Raw genomic sequence first — 17459 nt, 5'->3', positions numbered from 1 at the left:
TTGTTATAACTGTGTATTTACTCTTTTTGAGGGTCATTTCAGTTCTCACTAATGTTACTGGAAAATGTTATTTGAATTTATTGTTTTAATTTTAATTTTTTCTTACCATACTAGATTCTGTCTATGCACCTAATGTGTTCAAAAATTACACAGTTAGTGGCTTCAAATTGCACCTATTTTGAGTAAATGAGTTTGGGATATACAAAAGCTAGCAGCAGCCCCTATGGAATTGTCAGCTCCACTCAGGGCTGGTGAACGTTCAGCCTCATGCTTGTTTACAAGTAGCACTCATGGCAATAGACACTCAGATGACAAGTGGAACTCGAGAAACTCCAATGATAGAAGTATCGAGACTCTGCAATGATTTATTAATTCTCTGTGGAACTCCTGTGGTAAAAAATAAGGTGTTAAGTGGTTTATTTTAGATAACCCAGAGTATTCCTTAGGATTTTAATAATGGTGATAAAATCTCCAATTCAGTTTCTTTTCTAAATTTCTGTGTGATACCAATTTCTGACCTCTTCTAATTGCATAAGTTTTTATAAATCACTGGTAAGCTCTAGTGTAATTTCAGTTGTAGTTTTTCTTCTGTACGTCATACAATATCATATACAAAATTAAACTGAGTTTTCAGAGTATTTGATGTAAAAGATAGAAAGTCTTAGAACTAGAGAATGGATTACAGAGAAATATCTCTCCCCTATGTCCCCTCCCCCAATTTTGTGGTGTTTTGGAGGTTTTTTTGTTTGTGGGGTTTTTTAAAAGAGTATCATTAAAAGTACTTTATAATAGGGAAATGTTCCCTGAGCTCCCGGTCTGCACATTCCAGCTTCCTTCCTCAGTTCCTCTGCTCATTATTTTTCCTATACAAGGCTTCAACTCTTTTTTTCCTGTCCTCCCTTCCCAATGGTTATTATCCTACCTTATTTATTTTTCCTCACATATTTCTATACTGTTTTCCCATGTTGCTGATTTTTTTTCTTTAACTTTTTCCACAGTTCTCTAGAAGTAACTAAGTCAATTAGCTTGTAATTATTAAGAGAAGCAAACTAGGGATGGAACAACAGTAATAAAGGGATTTCTGTGTGGGTGTCTGCAAACTGTAAAGCAGCACCCATACACTTGAGTGTGTGTCACACTTTACCTTCTAGTATTACCAAGGATAAAATAAAACTGGTTCTTATTTGTTTTCACTCCTTCAGGAGTAAACCCCTTCCTAAATCAGTCTGAATAAAAATAGCGAGTTCTTCTTGTTACAGTTGTAGCCACTGCCACCTGAAAATCATTATAACTTGCTCAATCTTATGAGTCTCTTCATGTTACTAGCTAAAGGATTGTCAACTTTTCAACCAAAAAATAGCAACACTTCATGGACAGTGGTACAATCTGACTTCTAAACTAGGTATCTCTTTTAAAAGCATGGGATAACTGTGACACAAGAAGCCATGTTCACTTTTTTGTGGCTTTACCCTCTTTTTTTTTGTTTAAAAAGAAATTATTCTTCCATTGCAGGTGATAATATATGGATGATTTGTCCACTTCCTAAAAAATGATTGTGTTTCACTTCCGCGTATAGCTGGTTAATGGATTATAAAGCTAGAAATGACAGCTATGGCTACGTAGAGCAATTTTTAGACTGCAGACTTTCCTGAATTAATTCCTATTTGAATTTGAATGTATTACTATTTTTCTTTTTAGGAACAATCTTTAAAATTTTCAAACCATAGGGAATCCATTGCCAATTATGATTAATTAAGCAGTAATGAAACTGGCATCAGAATAAATTTTGCGACTTGCTTCCATTCTGAATTTGTCTCACTTGCTCTTCATCCTTGCATCTTAAAGTTTTGTCTGCTGGATATAATGACTTCTAAAATTCCTCTTTCCCTTGGAAAGGTACAGGAAACAGATACATTTTTCAGCCTTCTCTGATCTCAGCCCTAATTCTTCCCTTATTAGACATGGTAGTCAAGTAATCGTTCTCATAGCTCATCTGGAAATCCCTCCAGTTTATCAGCTGTGGATACTATCACTGCACTGAGCATCCAGAAGCTATCACCCCTGCACCAAACACCACGATGTTATGTTATTACTTGGCTTACATTCAGCATTCTTGTTCATACATCTAATTAGACCCTCTGACTAAGCAGCACAACCCAACTCCTATTCACTTAATTGTTCAGTATAAATCTCCCTTCAGAAGTTGCTTTGTCTGAGAAAAAAAATCGCCTATCCTATTTATATGACTGGAGGTCTGATGGCCTATTTTCCACAGCCAAAGATCAGTCAAACACCACAGAAAGGTCCATACCTGAGGATATGACTTAAAAGAACAACTAAAAGCAACTCTTTTTTTCTTTTCCTGATCAGCATTGACTGCAATGGTCAGAGGCTTAGCACTCTGTACTCACTCCTGTGCTTGAAGACCAGCGACAAATAACTTCCTACTGAGGCAAGACCAAGAGGTCAAAAGAGGACATATGAATACCATCTTCCTTGCAGTAAATGGGTCTGATAATCAGATCACCTGTGTGCCTTTAAATAGATGGTATTTGGGGCATTTCTTCAAGTAACATATGTTTCAATGACTGAGAAAACACTCAGACATCTATGAGTTGCAGTTATTTTTGGAGTTTTTGCCTGCAAAGAGAACAAATAGAGAATTCATCATCCAATTCTGTAATCTTGTTTGATTTTGCGGCCCAATTTTGTTATTTTAATTTTATGTGTTATTTTCTTTTCATTGACATCCATCGTGTTCTAAAACAGAGGACATTTTCATCTACTGTTGCAAATGCTATTTAACTACACCCATTCGCTTGGGGTTTTTTTATGCTTTCTCCATTTCTAACTTTACTGCAGAGTGCACCAACAAGAATTCCCCGTGTGTCTGCTGTAACCAGATTTGTTTCTAGTTTTCCTGTACTCCAATTTGAAAGGCTGTTATGATCTCCCCCTATTTTAGGGCTGTTATTTTGGATAAACCACCTGCAAAGACCAGCAGTGTCACTGGGGATGAATCAGTCTGTAGCAGGCAGTGCCAGGCTGAATGACTTCACCCTCACCCAAAATTCTAGTTAACTGCAGTTTCCTTGATGCTTGCCCCTTGATAGACGTCAAGAAAGAGCTGTGCACTTTTTTCTTTAACTCAATTCATGGTATTACCAAACCTCCATTTATCATCATTGACCAGTGAGATTTGCCATATTCAACAACTTGGACAATTTTTCTGTGAAGCTACATCTGTTGGCTAGGATTTGTTGGGTGCTTATTTAGAAACACTAATCATTTTCTCTCTGAGAGCAGCAAGTACAACCTGCTTTCCCTGGAACAATTATTTACAATGCAGAAGATCTAGAAAATATTTTTCATTATTTTTATGTATAATACTGTGCCAGCATCAAATCCCCCAATTCAACAATGCTCACGTGAAACAGGGATAAACTTTCCAGAAAATTCATCATTATGCCAGTCATCATTTATTAAAAATAAAATAAAATCAATATATACTGAGGTACATGACTTCTACTAGTAATTTCTTTACTAAATCATGATGTCAGAGCAAAGCAAAAGTATCTGAAACTCAACTACAAAGAAACCTTGAAGGCTTCAGAGATCTGTTCTTGTCCCTGCTTTAATCCTTGGGATGTGTTCCCCCAAACCAGGTGGGAGCAGAACAGTGTGTGGTGTGGTGTAACCACAGTGTGTGGGTGCAGTAAATTCGCATCCTCCCAAATGATGCTGTATTACCTCTTCCTCCCACGGAAACACCATTATTGAACTGACTGAGGAGAGAGGAGGTAGAAAAAGCCTCTCGTACTTTCCTTCATCACAGAGAGGTAAATCATGGAAGCAGGACCACTCAGAAGTGACGTGGAGATTGCTGCCTTGCAGCTTCCACATGTATGTGTTGGGCAGGGGAAGGACTTTACTAGTTTCTTACCAAGCATAGCCCCCAAAATGTACTTCAGAAAGGTTTGTGAAACCTTTCTTGGCTCAGAGATTTTCCTGCCCCAGCAAAACAGAGACAGCAAAGTACAAAAAAACGCCATTAGTGCCTCATTGAGGGAAACACTGTAGAGTGAGTTCAGACCTCAAACTCCATTGATCTCACAGGGAAGAGTACTTTGCTTCTTCCTGCATCACTGGTAGAGATTATATCAATTCAGATAACAATACAGTTAATGCGTCTTGCGTATTGCAAATGCTTTCAGTGGCATGTTTAATAAAATTATATTTCTATAAAACATAGGCCTTGACTATAATTAAGCTGAGCCATCCATAAAGATACCAGTAGATAATTTAGTTGCAAAGAGCTATGTTTTGAAGCAAGTAGGGATTTGTTTTCAGTAGGAAAAGCAACCTATTGATTTAGACACGTTCTGCTAAAAATACGATTTTTACTGCTGTTTGTGAATAGGGTTGTTTGAGTACCTTTTATGTTTTATTCAAGCCTCAAATAATTATCAAAGGATTTAATTTTAAAATGTTTAGCAATTCAATGAAGTACAGAACTCACACGGTTACTTAGTTTCTTTCAAAAATAATTTCTCTGTGAAAGCTACCTTGCCTTCCTGTGGCTCAGTGTATTACAATTCTCATTTTGTGAGGGAAAAACTGAGTCTATGTGCAAGCTTCAAATAATTGGTTTTCTTTGGGTGACAATATAGGCTTTCATTACAAAGCCCAGATATTTCAGAGTATTGAAGCACAGCTGGTGTTCTTTGAATGGGGGAAGTTGATGTTTCAAATTCTTGGAACCTTTAGAATGTTTTGAGATTGATCATATGTTTTTTTCTGTGGTAAACTGGATTATTCAGAGGAATGCTACTAATGAGAAAGCAAGCCTGTCATCTCTCCAAGTGTGGCGTGACCTACACAGTAATAATCAGACACAACCTGATTACAGTTTACTGGGTTTTATTCGTACACACACCCACAAACATCACATTATATGATATGTCTTCCCTAGCTGTCATGGTTTAACCCCAGCCAGCAACTAAGCACCACATAGCCACTCTATCACTCCCCCCCTCAGCTGGACAGGGGAGAGAAAATATAACAAAGGGCTCATGGGTCGAGGTAAGGACAGGGAGAGATCACTCAACCAATTACTGTCACGGGCAAAACAGACTTGACTTGGGGAAAATTAACTTAATTTATTGCCAATCAAACCAGAGTAGGGTAATGAGAAATAAAACCAAATCTCAAAACACCTTCCCCCCACCCCTCCCTTCTTCCCAGGCACAGCTTCACTCCCAAATTCTCTACCTACACCCCCGCCTCAGCAGCGCAGGGGGACAGGGAATGGGGGTTACAGTCAGTTCATCACAGGTTGTCTCTGCTGCTCCTTCCTCCTCAGGGGCAGGACTCCTCAACACCCTTCCCCTGCCCCAGCATGGAGTCCCTCCCACGGGAGACAGTTCTCCACAAACTTCTCCAATGTGGATCCTTCCCACAGGCTGCAGTTCTTCATGAACTGCTCCAGCATGGGTCCCTTCCATGGAGCACAGTCCTTCAGGCACAGACTGCTCCAGCGTGGGTCCCCTGCAGGGGCACAAGTCCTGCCAGAAAACCTGCTCCGTGGGCTCCTCTCTCCACGGGTCCGCAGGTCCTGCCAGGAGCCTGCTCCAGTGCAGGCTTCCCACAGGGTCACAGCCTCCTTCAGGCACCCACCTGCTCCGGCGTGGGATCCTCCATGGGCTGCAGGTGGATATCTGCTCCACTGTGGACCTCCCTCGGCTGCAGGGAGACAACCTGCCTCACCATGGTCTTCCCCACGGGCTGCAGGGGAATCTCTGCTCTGGCGCCTGGAGCATCTCCTCCCCCTCCTTCTTCATGGACCTTGGGGTCTGCAGGGTTGTTTGTCTTACATGTCCTCACTCCTCTCTCCAGCTGCCGTTTGAGCCCCAGCAACTTTTTTTTCCCTTCTTAAATCTGTTATCCCTGAGGCGCTACCACTGTTGCTGATGGGCTCGGCCTTGGCCAGCGGTGGGTCCGTCTTGGAGCCGGCTGGTATTGGCTCTGTCAGACACAGGGGAAGCTTCTAGCAGCTTCTCACAGAAGCCACCCCTGTAGCCCTCCTGCTACCAAAACCTTGACACGCAAACCCAATATGCTAGCATATCTAATGAAACACGTACATTTTTTGCTGAGAAGCGATGGAAGAAAATCATATCCCCACACTTGCTCGGAGACAAACCAGTGCAGAAGAATTCACAGAGATCAATACTCCTTTCTCATCAACAAGGAGATTCCAAAGGTGCTCTTTGTGCATGGATAATAAATTGCCCAACAACTTCCTTTAAGACCTGTTCTTCCACAAGCCTCAGTTTTGACACAAGTTAAGATGTAATCCTTCTAATAGGCAAACACAAACAAATTTCTGCTTTATAAATAAAAAATAATGCTTTGAGTATCGATTAACACTGAATGGCAAAAGAATTCCTCAAGAATAGATAAATGTCTGCCCAGACAGATGGACAACTGTGCTGCATCACAGGATGAACTTCTGAGTGGTCCTCAGGGTCAGAGCCAGAAACTCCGTTTCAAGAACCAGTCAGAAAACTCCATGTATTGATAATTATAGTAGGCTCATCTATGATGGAAATGAAGCTTCAGCTCTAGGGCTGATGTAAGCATAAAGCTAAATATTTAAGACCTTAGAGATTTAAATTGGGACTAATACCAATTATGATTTGAGCACTCAGACAGGTGTTGAGAGTTAAGCTTGTTGGCAGCAAACTTTCTACAATGGTTGCCTCTCTAGTTTACTCTGGCCTCCCACAAGCTTCCATTTTCTTTTGTTCACACGGACCCAGTTTGTAGAATCATTCTTTGTCCCTTTGATGTTCTTTCCCTATTTTTGAACTATTTCTGACATCTGCCACCCTAAATAATTATTCTTGGGCTGATATTTGCCTCTGAGTTTATCTTGAGGTGCTGATGGAAAATTCCATGAGAAAGCAAATTTCATTACCAGTGACAGAACAGCTTAAGTAATACAGATAATACATAAGTCATCATAAGGCATAATGAAAAAAGTGATACTGATTTTGCAATGGTGGGTGTTAGACAAGCAATTCAGTGTCTCTCTAACTCGATAAGTATCATGCTATATTCTGAGATAGATATTTGGAGAACAACTTCATCTCTGTAAACGTTAGCTTCTGCAGCGAAGTTCCTAGCAGGGTTTGAACTTCTCTCTCTCCATGGCTTTTCCCTGCCTGTTATTTTTACCATGAGACAGGCAGGTATTGAGACATCTGAAAAGGTGCTCAACAGCCTTAGACTTGGAAGAAAGAGCCCACTGAAGTTCATGAGCTTGCAATCACTAATGTAATTCTTTTTGCCCTGGGCTTCATTCTGCATCCTAAAACATACTACACTGAAGATACAGAATGATTGAAGATAGCGACTCTTAGACGGGGGCATGCACTGAATGACAGCCATCTGATGTGACCGTTATTTGCTTGCTCCTGTAACTTGGGGTTACAGTATTCCCTTTTCCCATAGTAATGTACCTGGCCTCGATTCAAGAAATAAAAAAAAATCCACAGCAACAGTAATAAAATGTCAATTTTTTTTTCCAAACAAAGCCTCAATAAGTGATGATCTTAATGAATGAAGCTTGATAAATATGATAAGAAAAAACACAAACCCCCTGTCAAGCATGTCACCTGGCCATAAAAAGAACCTGTCAGACAGAGCTGAGAAAAAACTTGGGAGAATCAGTATCAGAATTCAGGCAAAAGATAGAATAAATGAAAAAAGTTTAAAATGGTAAGAAATTAATTATTTGCCATTTTGAAGGAGCTTTGCTTTCCTGATTTTATTAATTTATCACTGAGACAATACACTATCTGCTAGTGCAAAAGCAAAGAAAGCTTTCTTTCCCATATAGTAGGGGACTTTCAAAAATACTTTACTTTTTCCTAAGAATTTTGCTCAACTACCTGAAGAAATCATACATGTCACAAAGATTGGTTTCAGACAATTCAGAAGTTGCTGAAAAATTTTCACTTGCAAATTAAATAGTTAATTATGCTAATCTCTGAAAAGAAGTGACAATAAAGTAATCACATTTCTGGTCTCTATGCTGTCATTTTTTTCAACCATCCAGTGGTGGAAAAAGTAATACACATTACTAATTTTACATTCTGCTTTGAAACTTCATTCTCTGAGAGCAAGTCAATTTTACTGTAGCTTCTGTTTCTGACAAGCTATTAAAAATAGGCAAAATGGTTTACAAAATTCGTTTAGTTTTAAGTCAAAATGATTCATACCTTAAAGCAATGGACAGCACACAGAAAAAGTAGCAAGGTTCCTATCAAGAAGGCTTGGGGTGAAAAGTCATGTTACATGTTGAAGTTCAGCCACAGAATAAGCAGTGTCTGATTGCTAACTTTTTTTTTTTTTTTAAATAGTTTGACGCAGACAGAGATGAGGAAGAGGTATTCTTTGACATAAGTTCGGCAGTTGACAATAAACTATTTGCAAACAAAGAGGCTGCAGCAGGTGAGTTAATGTAAGATTTAAAGAACCACATTTTTTATACCGCTTTTGACATTGGTGGGATGCCTTTTTCATATTCCTCAAGTATGGATGTATGTACTGTAGCAAAATCTTGACTGACCTCAAACATTTGCACAACCAAGGGCAAAAAAATCTCTTTACACTTGGGAACTTCATACAACCCCCCTAACATCTTGTTTATCTACAAACTCAGCTTAAAATACTATGGATAGTCCACTAAAGAACTATATTATTAATACAAAAACTTTATAAGTTGATCAATGCCAGTTGTCAGCTGTCTGTTTCAGTTCCAGATGATACCTCAGTGTTGACCAGAAAACCAGTCCTATGAGATTAATGATCATACTTCCTCCCTAATAATTGGTACTAATTCTGAAACTGTGTGCGAATATAAGAAGTCAGGTGTCTGGAGGGGGGTATTTATTTATTTTTCATTTGTGCTTACTGAGGTCTGAATGTCTTCAAAGAAGAAGCCTTTGAGGGACAAAGGACTGCAAAAGAATTGAAGCTTAAAATCAAAGCACTGAAAATCCATAATGTGTCAGAAATATTTTGCTTGAGGGGAACAGGAAAACGTTCCTTGGAAACTTCATAACTTTTTCTTTTTACAGATGGCATCCCTGGCTGCCTTCCCAGTAGACCGTGAGGGTTATATAGGTAGATGAGGTCATAAACATCTTGTGAAACAGCACACAAAAAGAAAAAGAAAAAGAAAATTCTAGGTGAAATATTTTCCTGTAAAATTTACTAGCTTTATTAAAACAAAGATTAGGTATGTATAGTAGAGAAAATTGTGTATTTGATCTCTCCTCCGTTTAAGGGAAAACTCATCTGCGATAAATTGGCAGTCCGGGTAGCTTCAGTTATTTGTAATTGTGAACAATCATCTGGGGACTGCCAAGGAAGAAGGAATTGATGAAGCACAATGAAGTCTAGTAGTAGCAATACATCTATTATCTCTTTTTGACAAAGGAGGATTATTTTTTTTCTACTAGCAAGACATTTGGAAAGAGCGGTGCTTCAGACAGAAAGATTAGGTCATATTTTGAAGATTCGAAAGGGGGTTCCCAAGCTAGCTAGTCTGTAAAACCCACCCATAAGGCTATTTTTCATAATGTTCAAAATTAGATAAAGATGAATTATTGGGGCTGGGGCGGGGAGGGAGGGGGCAGGGTAGGGATAAGGGGAGAGAATGATAAAAAGTGGATTAGCTAAAAAAAAACCAGGTTTCTAGTGGTCACCTTTGAGGTAAGATGCACACAAGAATAGACTAGCTTTCTCCATTAAGTGGCAGGCTTACCTCTTTTGTGCTTAACCTAATTCCTAGAGGCAAGAGATTGATTCCAAACCTAAAATGGCATTCCCACTGTATAGCATTGTACTGATAATTACCTGTGGATTCCCTAATTAAATGAGCTAAGTACTGAATAGCAAGAAGAGGAAAGAAGTGGCATAAAGGTGCTAGCTCTGACAAACAGATTGACAAAAGCTAAACAGTTTGCACAAATTGGTTGTGATTCTGCATGAATTCCAGTCAGTTTCTTGAAAGTCTGATCTACTTAATAAATTCCTCACCAAAATAATTGGAGAGCTATGAGCTTTATCAGAAGCCATGCCACAATCATCTAATTGGTGCCTAACCTGAGCACCAGTAATAGTAAGGAGATTCGAAGTAGGATTTCTAGAGATCCTATGAGATGAGATATTTAATTTCTAAGGGTCGCAATTCCAGCATTGCCTTGATCTCACTTTTTGTCTTTTAATCTTATTAGTGATATTGCAATATATTTTGGTTCCTGGTGGCTAATGTAAACATAGTATTTCTAATATTTTCATGCCTCCACATCAATCTAATTCATATGTTATACCTGTAAAATGCAGTTGTAATCAACTGTGTAACAGTATATGCTGAAAGAAAACAACTGAATATTTTTATAGATTAAAATACAATTTTCTCATTGTTGCCTTCTATGACATATTAAGACTGTTGCTAAGAGCAACAACCTGTCATGAAACTCAATAGTTTAGGTTGCAATAAAATTTGTATTAGAAGCATCTTACTGAGAACAAAATTAAAATGTAATCATTCTAATGCTAATCAGTCCTTCGGTAAATTATTTCTATTATATTCCACTTGAAATTTATCTTCTAAGCATTTATCTTACCCAAGTGCTTATATGCAACATGTATTAACTGAGTTATTAGAGGGTGCTTCAGAGCATGTTCCATAACATAAAAAGACATTTTTATTTTATTAAGCTTAAACATGCTATTAAGAGAAGTAACATGTTTCACAGGATAGTCTTAGATGACTTTTATGACAGTCAGCGTTGAACAGCGCAGATACTATAGTTGTTAAAATACGAGTATGGGCATATTTGAGCCAATGAACCATACTGAATAGATTTTCTACCAGGATTTGAAATAAGTAATGGATTTAAGCAAGGATTGGAAATATAATAACTGATTTGCCAAAACAGAAATGGTCCATGAAGCAGGCTTAATTAACTCACACGAGGGGGCATAGCTACCTTGTAATGGGAAGTTAAATCAATTGCGGATAAATTTAGACAGATCAGTACAATTTAGTTTCATTGTATAAATGAATTTAGAGAACTGTGAAAAAGCAATGCTTGACATTTGCATTCATGAAAACTTAAGGATGAACATGCTTTCATCCTTAGTGGATGAAAGTCCTAGAGGAAGTGACATGCACACAGGCTCAGAACACTGAAATGTTTTGTAGGACCAGAGACATTTACGGCCATGATGACCCTGGGTTCTGGGGTGCATTTCTGTGGTAGGAATCACACACCTGCCTGTAACAGCCATACCCTCTCAGCTTTCCACAACCAATCCTGTGCAATTCAGCTTAGGAGCAACAAACAATACATAAAATACAGCATAAAATTTAAAAGTACAGCCTCGCAGTGAAGGAAGCAACTGAGCACAGCCCCGCACCCCTCTGGGGGCAGGGGAGTCATTCTCCCTGACTATCAGACCTGGCAGGGGTAGCTCCTGTCAGCACACCCTCGTACAACTGCAGCCCACCATTAATTCAACTCATCCCTCAGTGCTGTGTCATTGGATCCTCTTGGGTTCCTTCAGTGTTATGATACAAAGCCTAGTAAAAAAAAGGAGTGCATTCTAGCTGATCTGCTGTTTCCTTTTTCAGCAGCCTGCTCCTCCCTGGAGAGCTGATTACTCAGTTAACAGGGATTTAATAAAAACTTCCAACTGATTTATTTTTTTAATTGTGCAGTACTGTACCTAATAAAATCCTCTCTGTTTTTTCCCTAGGGAAAACACAGGGCACATGAAAATGACCAGGTTTCCCTTAGCTCAACTTTATGCATGCACTGAACTTGAGGAGGCATATTTTAAGTCATAGGAGTACCTTTTCAGATCAGGTGCTTGCAAGCTATTTCTCCATGGCAGTAGAGCTTTCATGCACTTTCTTAATTATTTTTTAACTGCTGAGTTTCCCCTTCTGAAATTGGTACAGTTACTCAGATCATTTGCAATAGGTTCATACAAGCACACGAAGGCTCTAAGTTAGCCAAGAGCTGAGATTAATCTGGTGGAATGGGGCATCCCTTCAAAAGGAAGTAGGACAATTCAGCCTGTAAGACCTTCCTCCTAATGGTAAACAAGTATTAATTTTTTTCATAGCCTAGTTCTCAGTGTACCAGCTTATCAAAGGAAAAACAATGCAACTTACTCAGAAAAGGCAATGAAACTCACTTATGATCAGCTGTTTTGTTGTCAGAGCACAAGATGTGCAGCCTGCAGACTCATTGAAAGCAGCAGGGCATGTTTGCTTCCAAATGCTTTAACCAATCTTCCTCTTTTCCTTAAGCCAACATTTTGTGTTTCTCCTTTGATAGCTGAACATTGCCACAAGTTTTACATAAAATGTTGCTGATTGAAACTTGAGATTAGGAAACCTGAGCTGAGTTTTGAATTACCCACTCTAACACTCTCCCCTTGGCTTTAGCCTTGTCAGTAGCTTTGCCTACCACCAGGATTACTGACTCCCAGTCCCTTGCAAAGTGGCTATCTGGTATGCTTCTGCTGCCACGTGTACTAGCAATTAGTTAGCGACCCTGTCATCCTCCCCTAGAAGACCTGCTTTAGCAAGATCTAGTCCAAACTCAGACAAATATGCTCCCTCCAATAACACACTGAGCTAGAGGATAGCAAACTACTTATGCTTATTCATACTGCACCAGGGATATCACAAGTACTCTTATATGTCCCCTCATTACTTTATCTTGTCCTGGGAGTAGCCATTTGCTTCAATTCATTTCTGGTAGGTTTGTCTTTAGGCAATTTGAGAAGGATAGAGAAGTCTGTATACTGTTCAGTGATAGATGGTTATGGGTTTTGTTAGTTTTCATTGGACCAAGAAAGAAAAGACACGTATTTTTGATTTTCCTGACCTTCCTTGAATGTACCCTGAAAGGAGATATGCTTCCGCAAGGAAACTGGTTTCCTAGTTCAAGAAAAAAGGCCTTAAGATGCTTGACCATATTGAAATTGTATAACCATTATGGCTTTTATCACTTAAGATACATTATGCATGAATATTCATTTTCAGCCTTACCTTTACATTTAAGTTTGCAGCACCATATTTCATATTAATGTTTCTAGCTAAGGATACATACTGCTCTTGGTAGTTAAGTGACAGTTAATCCAACACTTGCACAGAAGTGCCTGTAAAAGTAATTGATGTGTCAAGGTAGGCCAGCGCTGGTGACAACTGAGGCTTAGTTAAATTATATTATCAACAATGACACAATGTTAAGAATGAGATGTCAGCTGCGTAAAATAAATCAAAAAATTAAAGTTCTCTCAGCAGTTGTAAATCTATTTGGTTGCATATATCTTGTACAGACAGGTATTTTCAAAAGACCATAAAGCGTATATGCCAGAGAACATGCTGCATGTACACATGTGACATTCTACGGTAGCAAGAGTATAATCCCTTTCTGTTATTTTTTTTATAGCAATCTGATAAAGTATACATGAACATCATTGTGGGGGAGGAGGGGGGAACAAAAACACCAGCAGATGGTAGACTGAAGTCTTTCCCTGGTATCTCTTATGTAGTCCAAAGAGTTGCATCAAAGATTAATTTGGCAGCAATTGTAGTATGGATTGCAAACTAAGACACCCTGGAATCATCATCTCTACCAAGCAGTTTTGGTTCTAGTCATCACGACATCTAGTTCCTCTCCTCTGTTCTCTCTCTTAATAATGTTTAGTTCACCACCTACATAGATCATTACTATGTAAACTTTAAAAGCAAACAAAAGCAGATAATACGTAAATGCATCTGGCACAAATTGAACTGCAAAATCTACTATTCATAGTGCTTGTTACAGACAGCCACCCATACAAACATCTCTAATGGTGAGAAAACAACTCCAGGTCAGCAATAGTCTTAAAACTATGTATCCTCATTGCCAGTGCTTGCAGGAACATCATACCAGGTATAGACACCTGTAACCCAGGAAGTGGGGGAGTTGTATTCTCTTCCTCATCAGTGATCTTGTCTGACTGGGGACATGAGGGCAAAACCAAAGCACATCTTATACTTCCCCTGGTGTTACCTGTTGCTCCCCACATGAAGATAGCGATTGGACTCACCTGTGGCTATTGTCTGGTTACAATTTTTAGATCTCTGTGTGTCATTGCAGTATTTTTGTTATTCTCATTTTAATAGTGCTGTGAAAAATTTCTCCTGTAGTCACACGCCTATTGACATTTTAATGTGTGTTGAATATGTGCACGATTTGGTTTAGGGCTGCACCATCTGGAAGGCACAGGAGACTGTTTCCTTCTGCATTGCCCTGGAGTGAAATAATCTGAATGCGGTGATAGTGTCAGAATATATGATGTCCATGCTACACCCTTCCTATGTTTATATAGAAAGATGATTAGTGGTTTATCCTCCTGTTCTGGTTTAGCAATGACTACCCCCCTACATGACTTCTTGAAATACCAAGCCCAATTTCTGTTATCGTGCACCTTCAGCAGTTCAGCTGAAGCTAAACTGTAAAGCTCAGCCAGGTCAAGGCTTCTCAGCAACTGAATTTTGTCATCCCAAGTGCAAGAGGCTGCATGACTTCCTGATTGTGCCACAGGAAAATGACAGGGAGAAGGAACGGAGCCACTCTGTTGCCTTGGAAAGGGGTGGGATAGGACAGAAATGGGGACTTGCTGCTGGAAGCATACTGCTTTGGTCCCCTGTCAGAATCACTCCAGGATCCTTATCTGCTAATCACCAATTAGTATTTCCTTTCTCTTTCCTAAACATGGTTTGTATTCTCCCCTGAGCCAAGATCCCTGTGGCAATTTTACAATTGCAAGTCATAGCATGCAGAACACCCTGCCCAATAAATTTGCAATCTAACTGAAACGATTCACCATCTAGTATAACCATTCCTTATTAAGATTCATGGTAGATTTTATGGATGCTTTGAAGTGCTCTGCTAATGGAATACCATTCACCTGGGTACTCTAGCACATCTGAATGGTTCCTTGGATCACAGTTTTTGCATACATGCAGACAATTGGAAATATTACAGTGTTCCATCACACAAAGTGAAAATTTCCAATCCATTTCTGAAGTCTAATTTTCTTTCCTATTTTAGGGCCAAATGAACTTGATTGCAGTCTGATTATGGATTCTGGAGATACTGTTTATACAGAATTTGACTTTGAAGACCAGGTAACTTTATATACATATGGCCTCTCTCTAGACAGTTTTCTAGTTTATGTACATACTGTGCTATACCGTTTCTCTGAACAAGGTGGTGCAACTTTAAGGGTACCTAAGCTAAAGGGCTTTTTAAGTGCAATATAAGTAAATTTATGATACACAGAGGTTGCTTTCTAGTTATGAGAAAAGAATGAATATTATTGTGCTATTAAGAGCCCATATCTTCCATTACTGTACGTTGCTGAATTTCATCCACAAATTTTAAAATGTTGGCAGACGTGGCAAATAGAATTGTTGGAATGCACTGTGACTCTACTGTATATTTAAGAAGAGGGAGCAAAACATTTTTCAAGAGAGAGGCATGAAAGTATGAAAAGTGTGAAATGGAACTAAAACCAAATCAAACATTCTCCCCTTGAAAAATAAAAGCGTTTTTAAGAATAAAAAAACAACAAATGCTTACATTGTGTTGAAACCAGCCTTTCTACTGATCCCATTCTATCCACATCTAAAAACTAAATTTTGATAGTGTTTTCCTTGTACATAGGAAGAAAGAAGGCTAGAGAGGGGAAAAAAGGTTGTATGCATCTTTCCCCTCTAATCTTCACCTCAGCACTGGTAAGGCCACATCTGGAGTACTGTGTCCATGTCCGGTTCTGGGCTCACTGCTACAACATATGGAGCTACTTAAGAGAGTCCAGTGAAGGGCCGCTAAGATGATTAAGGGACGGGGCCATCTCTCCTATGGAGAAAGGCCAAGAGAGCTGGGAGCGTTCAGCCTGGAAATGAGAAGGCTTAGGGGGGATCTCATCAATGTGTACAGAAATCTGAAGGGAGGGTGCAAAGAAGATGGAGCCAGGCTCTTTTCAGTGGTGCCCAGTGACAGGAAAAGCAGCAATGGGCACAAACTGAAACAAGGAAGGTTCCTGTGGCTTGGATACTGTGCTAAGGATAAGTGTTATTATTCTTGTTACTGTGCTGTGGATAAGCATTAAAAGAATGACTTATAATTAAAGAAAATATTGTTAGAGCCATCTGCCTATCACACCACCATACTTAAGCGTGGTGGTTTTGTATGTTTTGCTTTCTGCCTTTCACTTTTGCACGACTCTGCTTGCATTTTCTTCACAAATGCCATAAACACTTCCGTAGATTTGTGAGCAGCTTGGCAAAGAATGTTATTCTGTGTTTCTGTTATCACTCAACTAAATGCAGTTGCAAATGTTCTCACCTCTTTCCTCATTATTTGCAAAAGATTTCTTTTCTCGTGAAATTTTAAAGCTAGTGACAAAATCAGGACCAACAAAACTGAATTTTCATTCAGTATCATCCGTTCATTCATTGGTTTTCTTTCACAGTATTCAATTCAACACTTTATCCTCACCTGCAACATGTTATATGTTCTAGCCCTATTCATTTCTGTTAATTTATGATCCTTTTACTGTTCTTTTTCGCTCAGTTATTTCAGTTTGGCTTTTTTCAAGCAGACAGCTCGCCTCTGTCTCCAAATCCCATTTTAAATCCCATTATTTCATAAATCCTTCTTAAAACATTCTCTACCCCAGGAAACTCTCTTAAGTTTCTCATCATCTTTGTCTTGATTGTACTACTTCTTTATTGTAGGGTTTAGGCATTTATGCCCTATAAAGCAGAATGTATATTTAAATCATGTTTGGATTATGTTGATGTTAAATTTTGCATTTTATTGACATTCTAAATACATTCTTTTGGCAGAGTATGAAGACTAAAGAAATTATACTCTTGGTTCATAATGTTTGAAATGCTGTTCAAATAATAAGCACAAGTTTTATAGTTACAAAATAAAATTAACAGAAAGAAATATATGAAAATTATACTAGTTTATAATTTCAAACTAGATGGTTCACTGATGATATATTGCACAGTCCATAAAAGCAGTGAGTGTAGTTTTGAATGAAGCTGCATGTGGTTCTTACGTGAGACTAAACAAGAAGACTATGATGGGACCTTATTGTCTTTGTCAATAGCAAATATTCTTTCTGCCAGATGTGGCGGTTAGCTTTTCTCATTATTTTGCCAGACCAACACATTACCATTCTGGCAAGAGTGCAATACTGTTATCAAATAGAAAAGGAGAAGTGAAGTAAAAACAGTGCTAAAAGCCCTTCAGTCAAAGAAAGATATATAAATATGAAGTGGCTGACAATGACTCTCTTCA

At 38.8% G+C, this 17459-nt stretch overlaps 1 protein-coding gene across 1 annotated transcript in view; it reads left to right on the top strand.

The window, feature by feature from the left end:
• The window catches only part of AK5 (adenylate kinase 5), a 98964-nt gene that overhangs the window by 43000 nt on the left and 38505 nt on the right, over positions 1–17459 (top strand). Inside the window, exons 7-8 of the mRNA XM_052800335.1 lie at positions 8427–8517; positions 15195–15271. Coding sequence (XP_052656295.1) covers positions 8427–8517; positions 15195–15271 — 168 coding nt within the window. The remainder of the gene's footprint in view (positions 1–8426; positions 8518–15194; positions 15272–17459) is intronic.

Source organism: Harpia harpyja, chromosome 11 (assembly GCF_026419915.1).
Source record: "Harpia harpyja isolate bHarHar1 chromosome 11, bHarHar1 primary haplotype, whole genome shotgun sequence".
Classification (NCBI taxonomy): domain Eukaryota; kingdom Metazoa; phylum Chordata; class Aves; order Accipitriformes; family Accipitridae; genus Harpia; species Harpia harpyja.
This window is presented reverse-complemented; position numbering and strand designations above follow the sequence as displayed.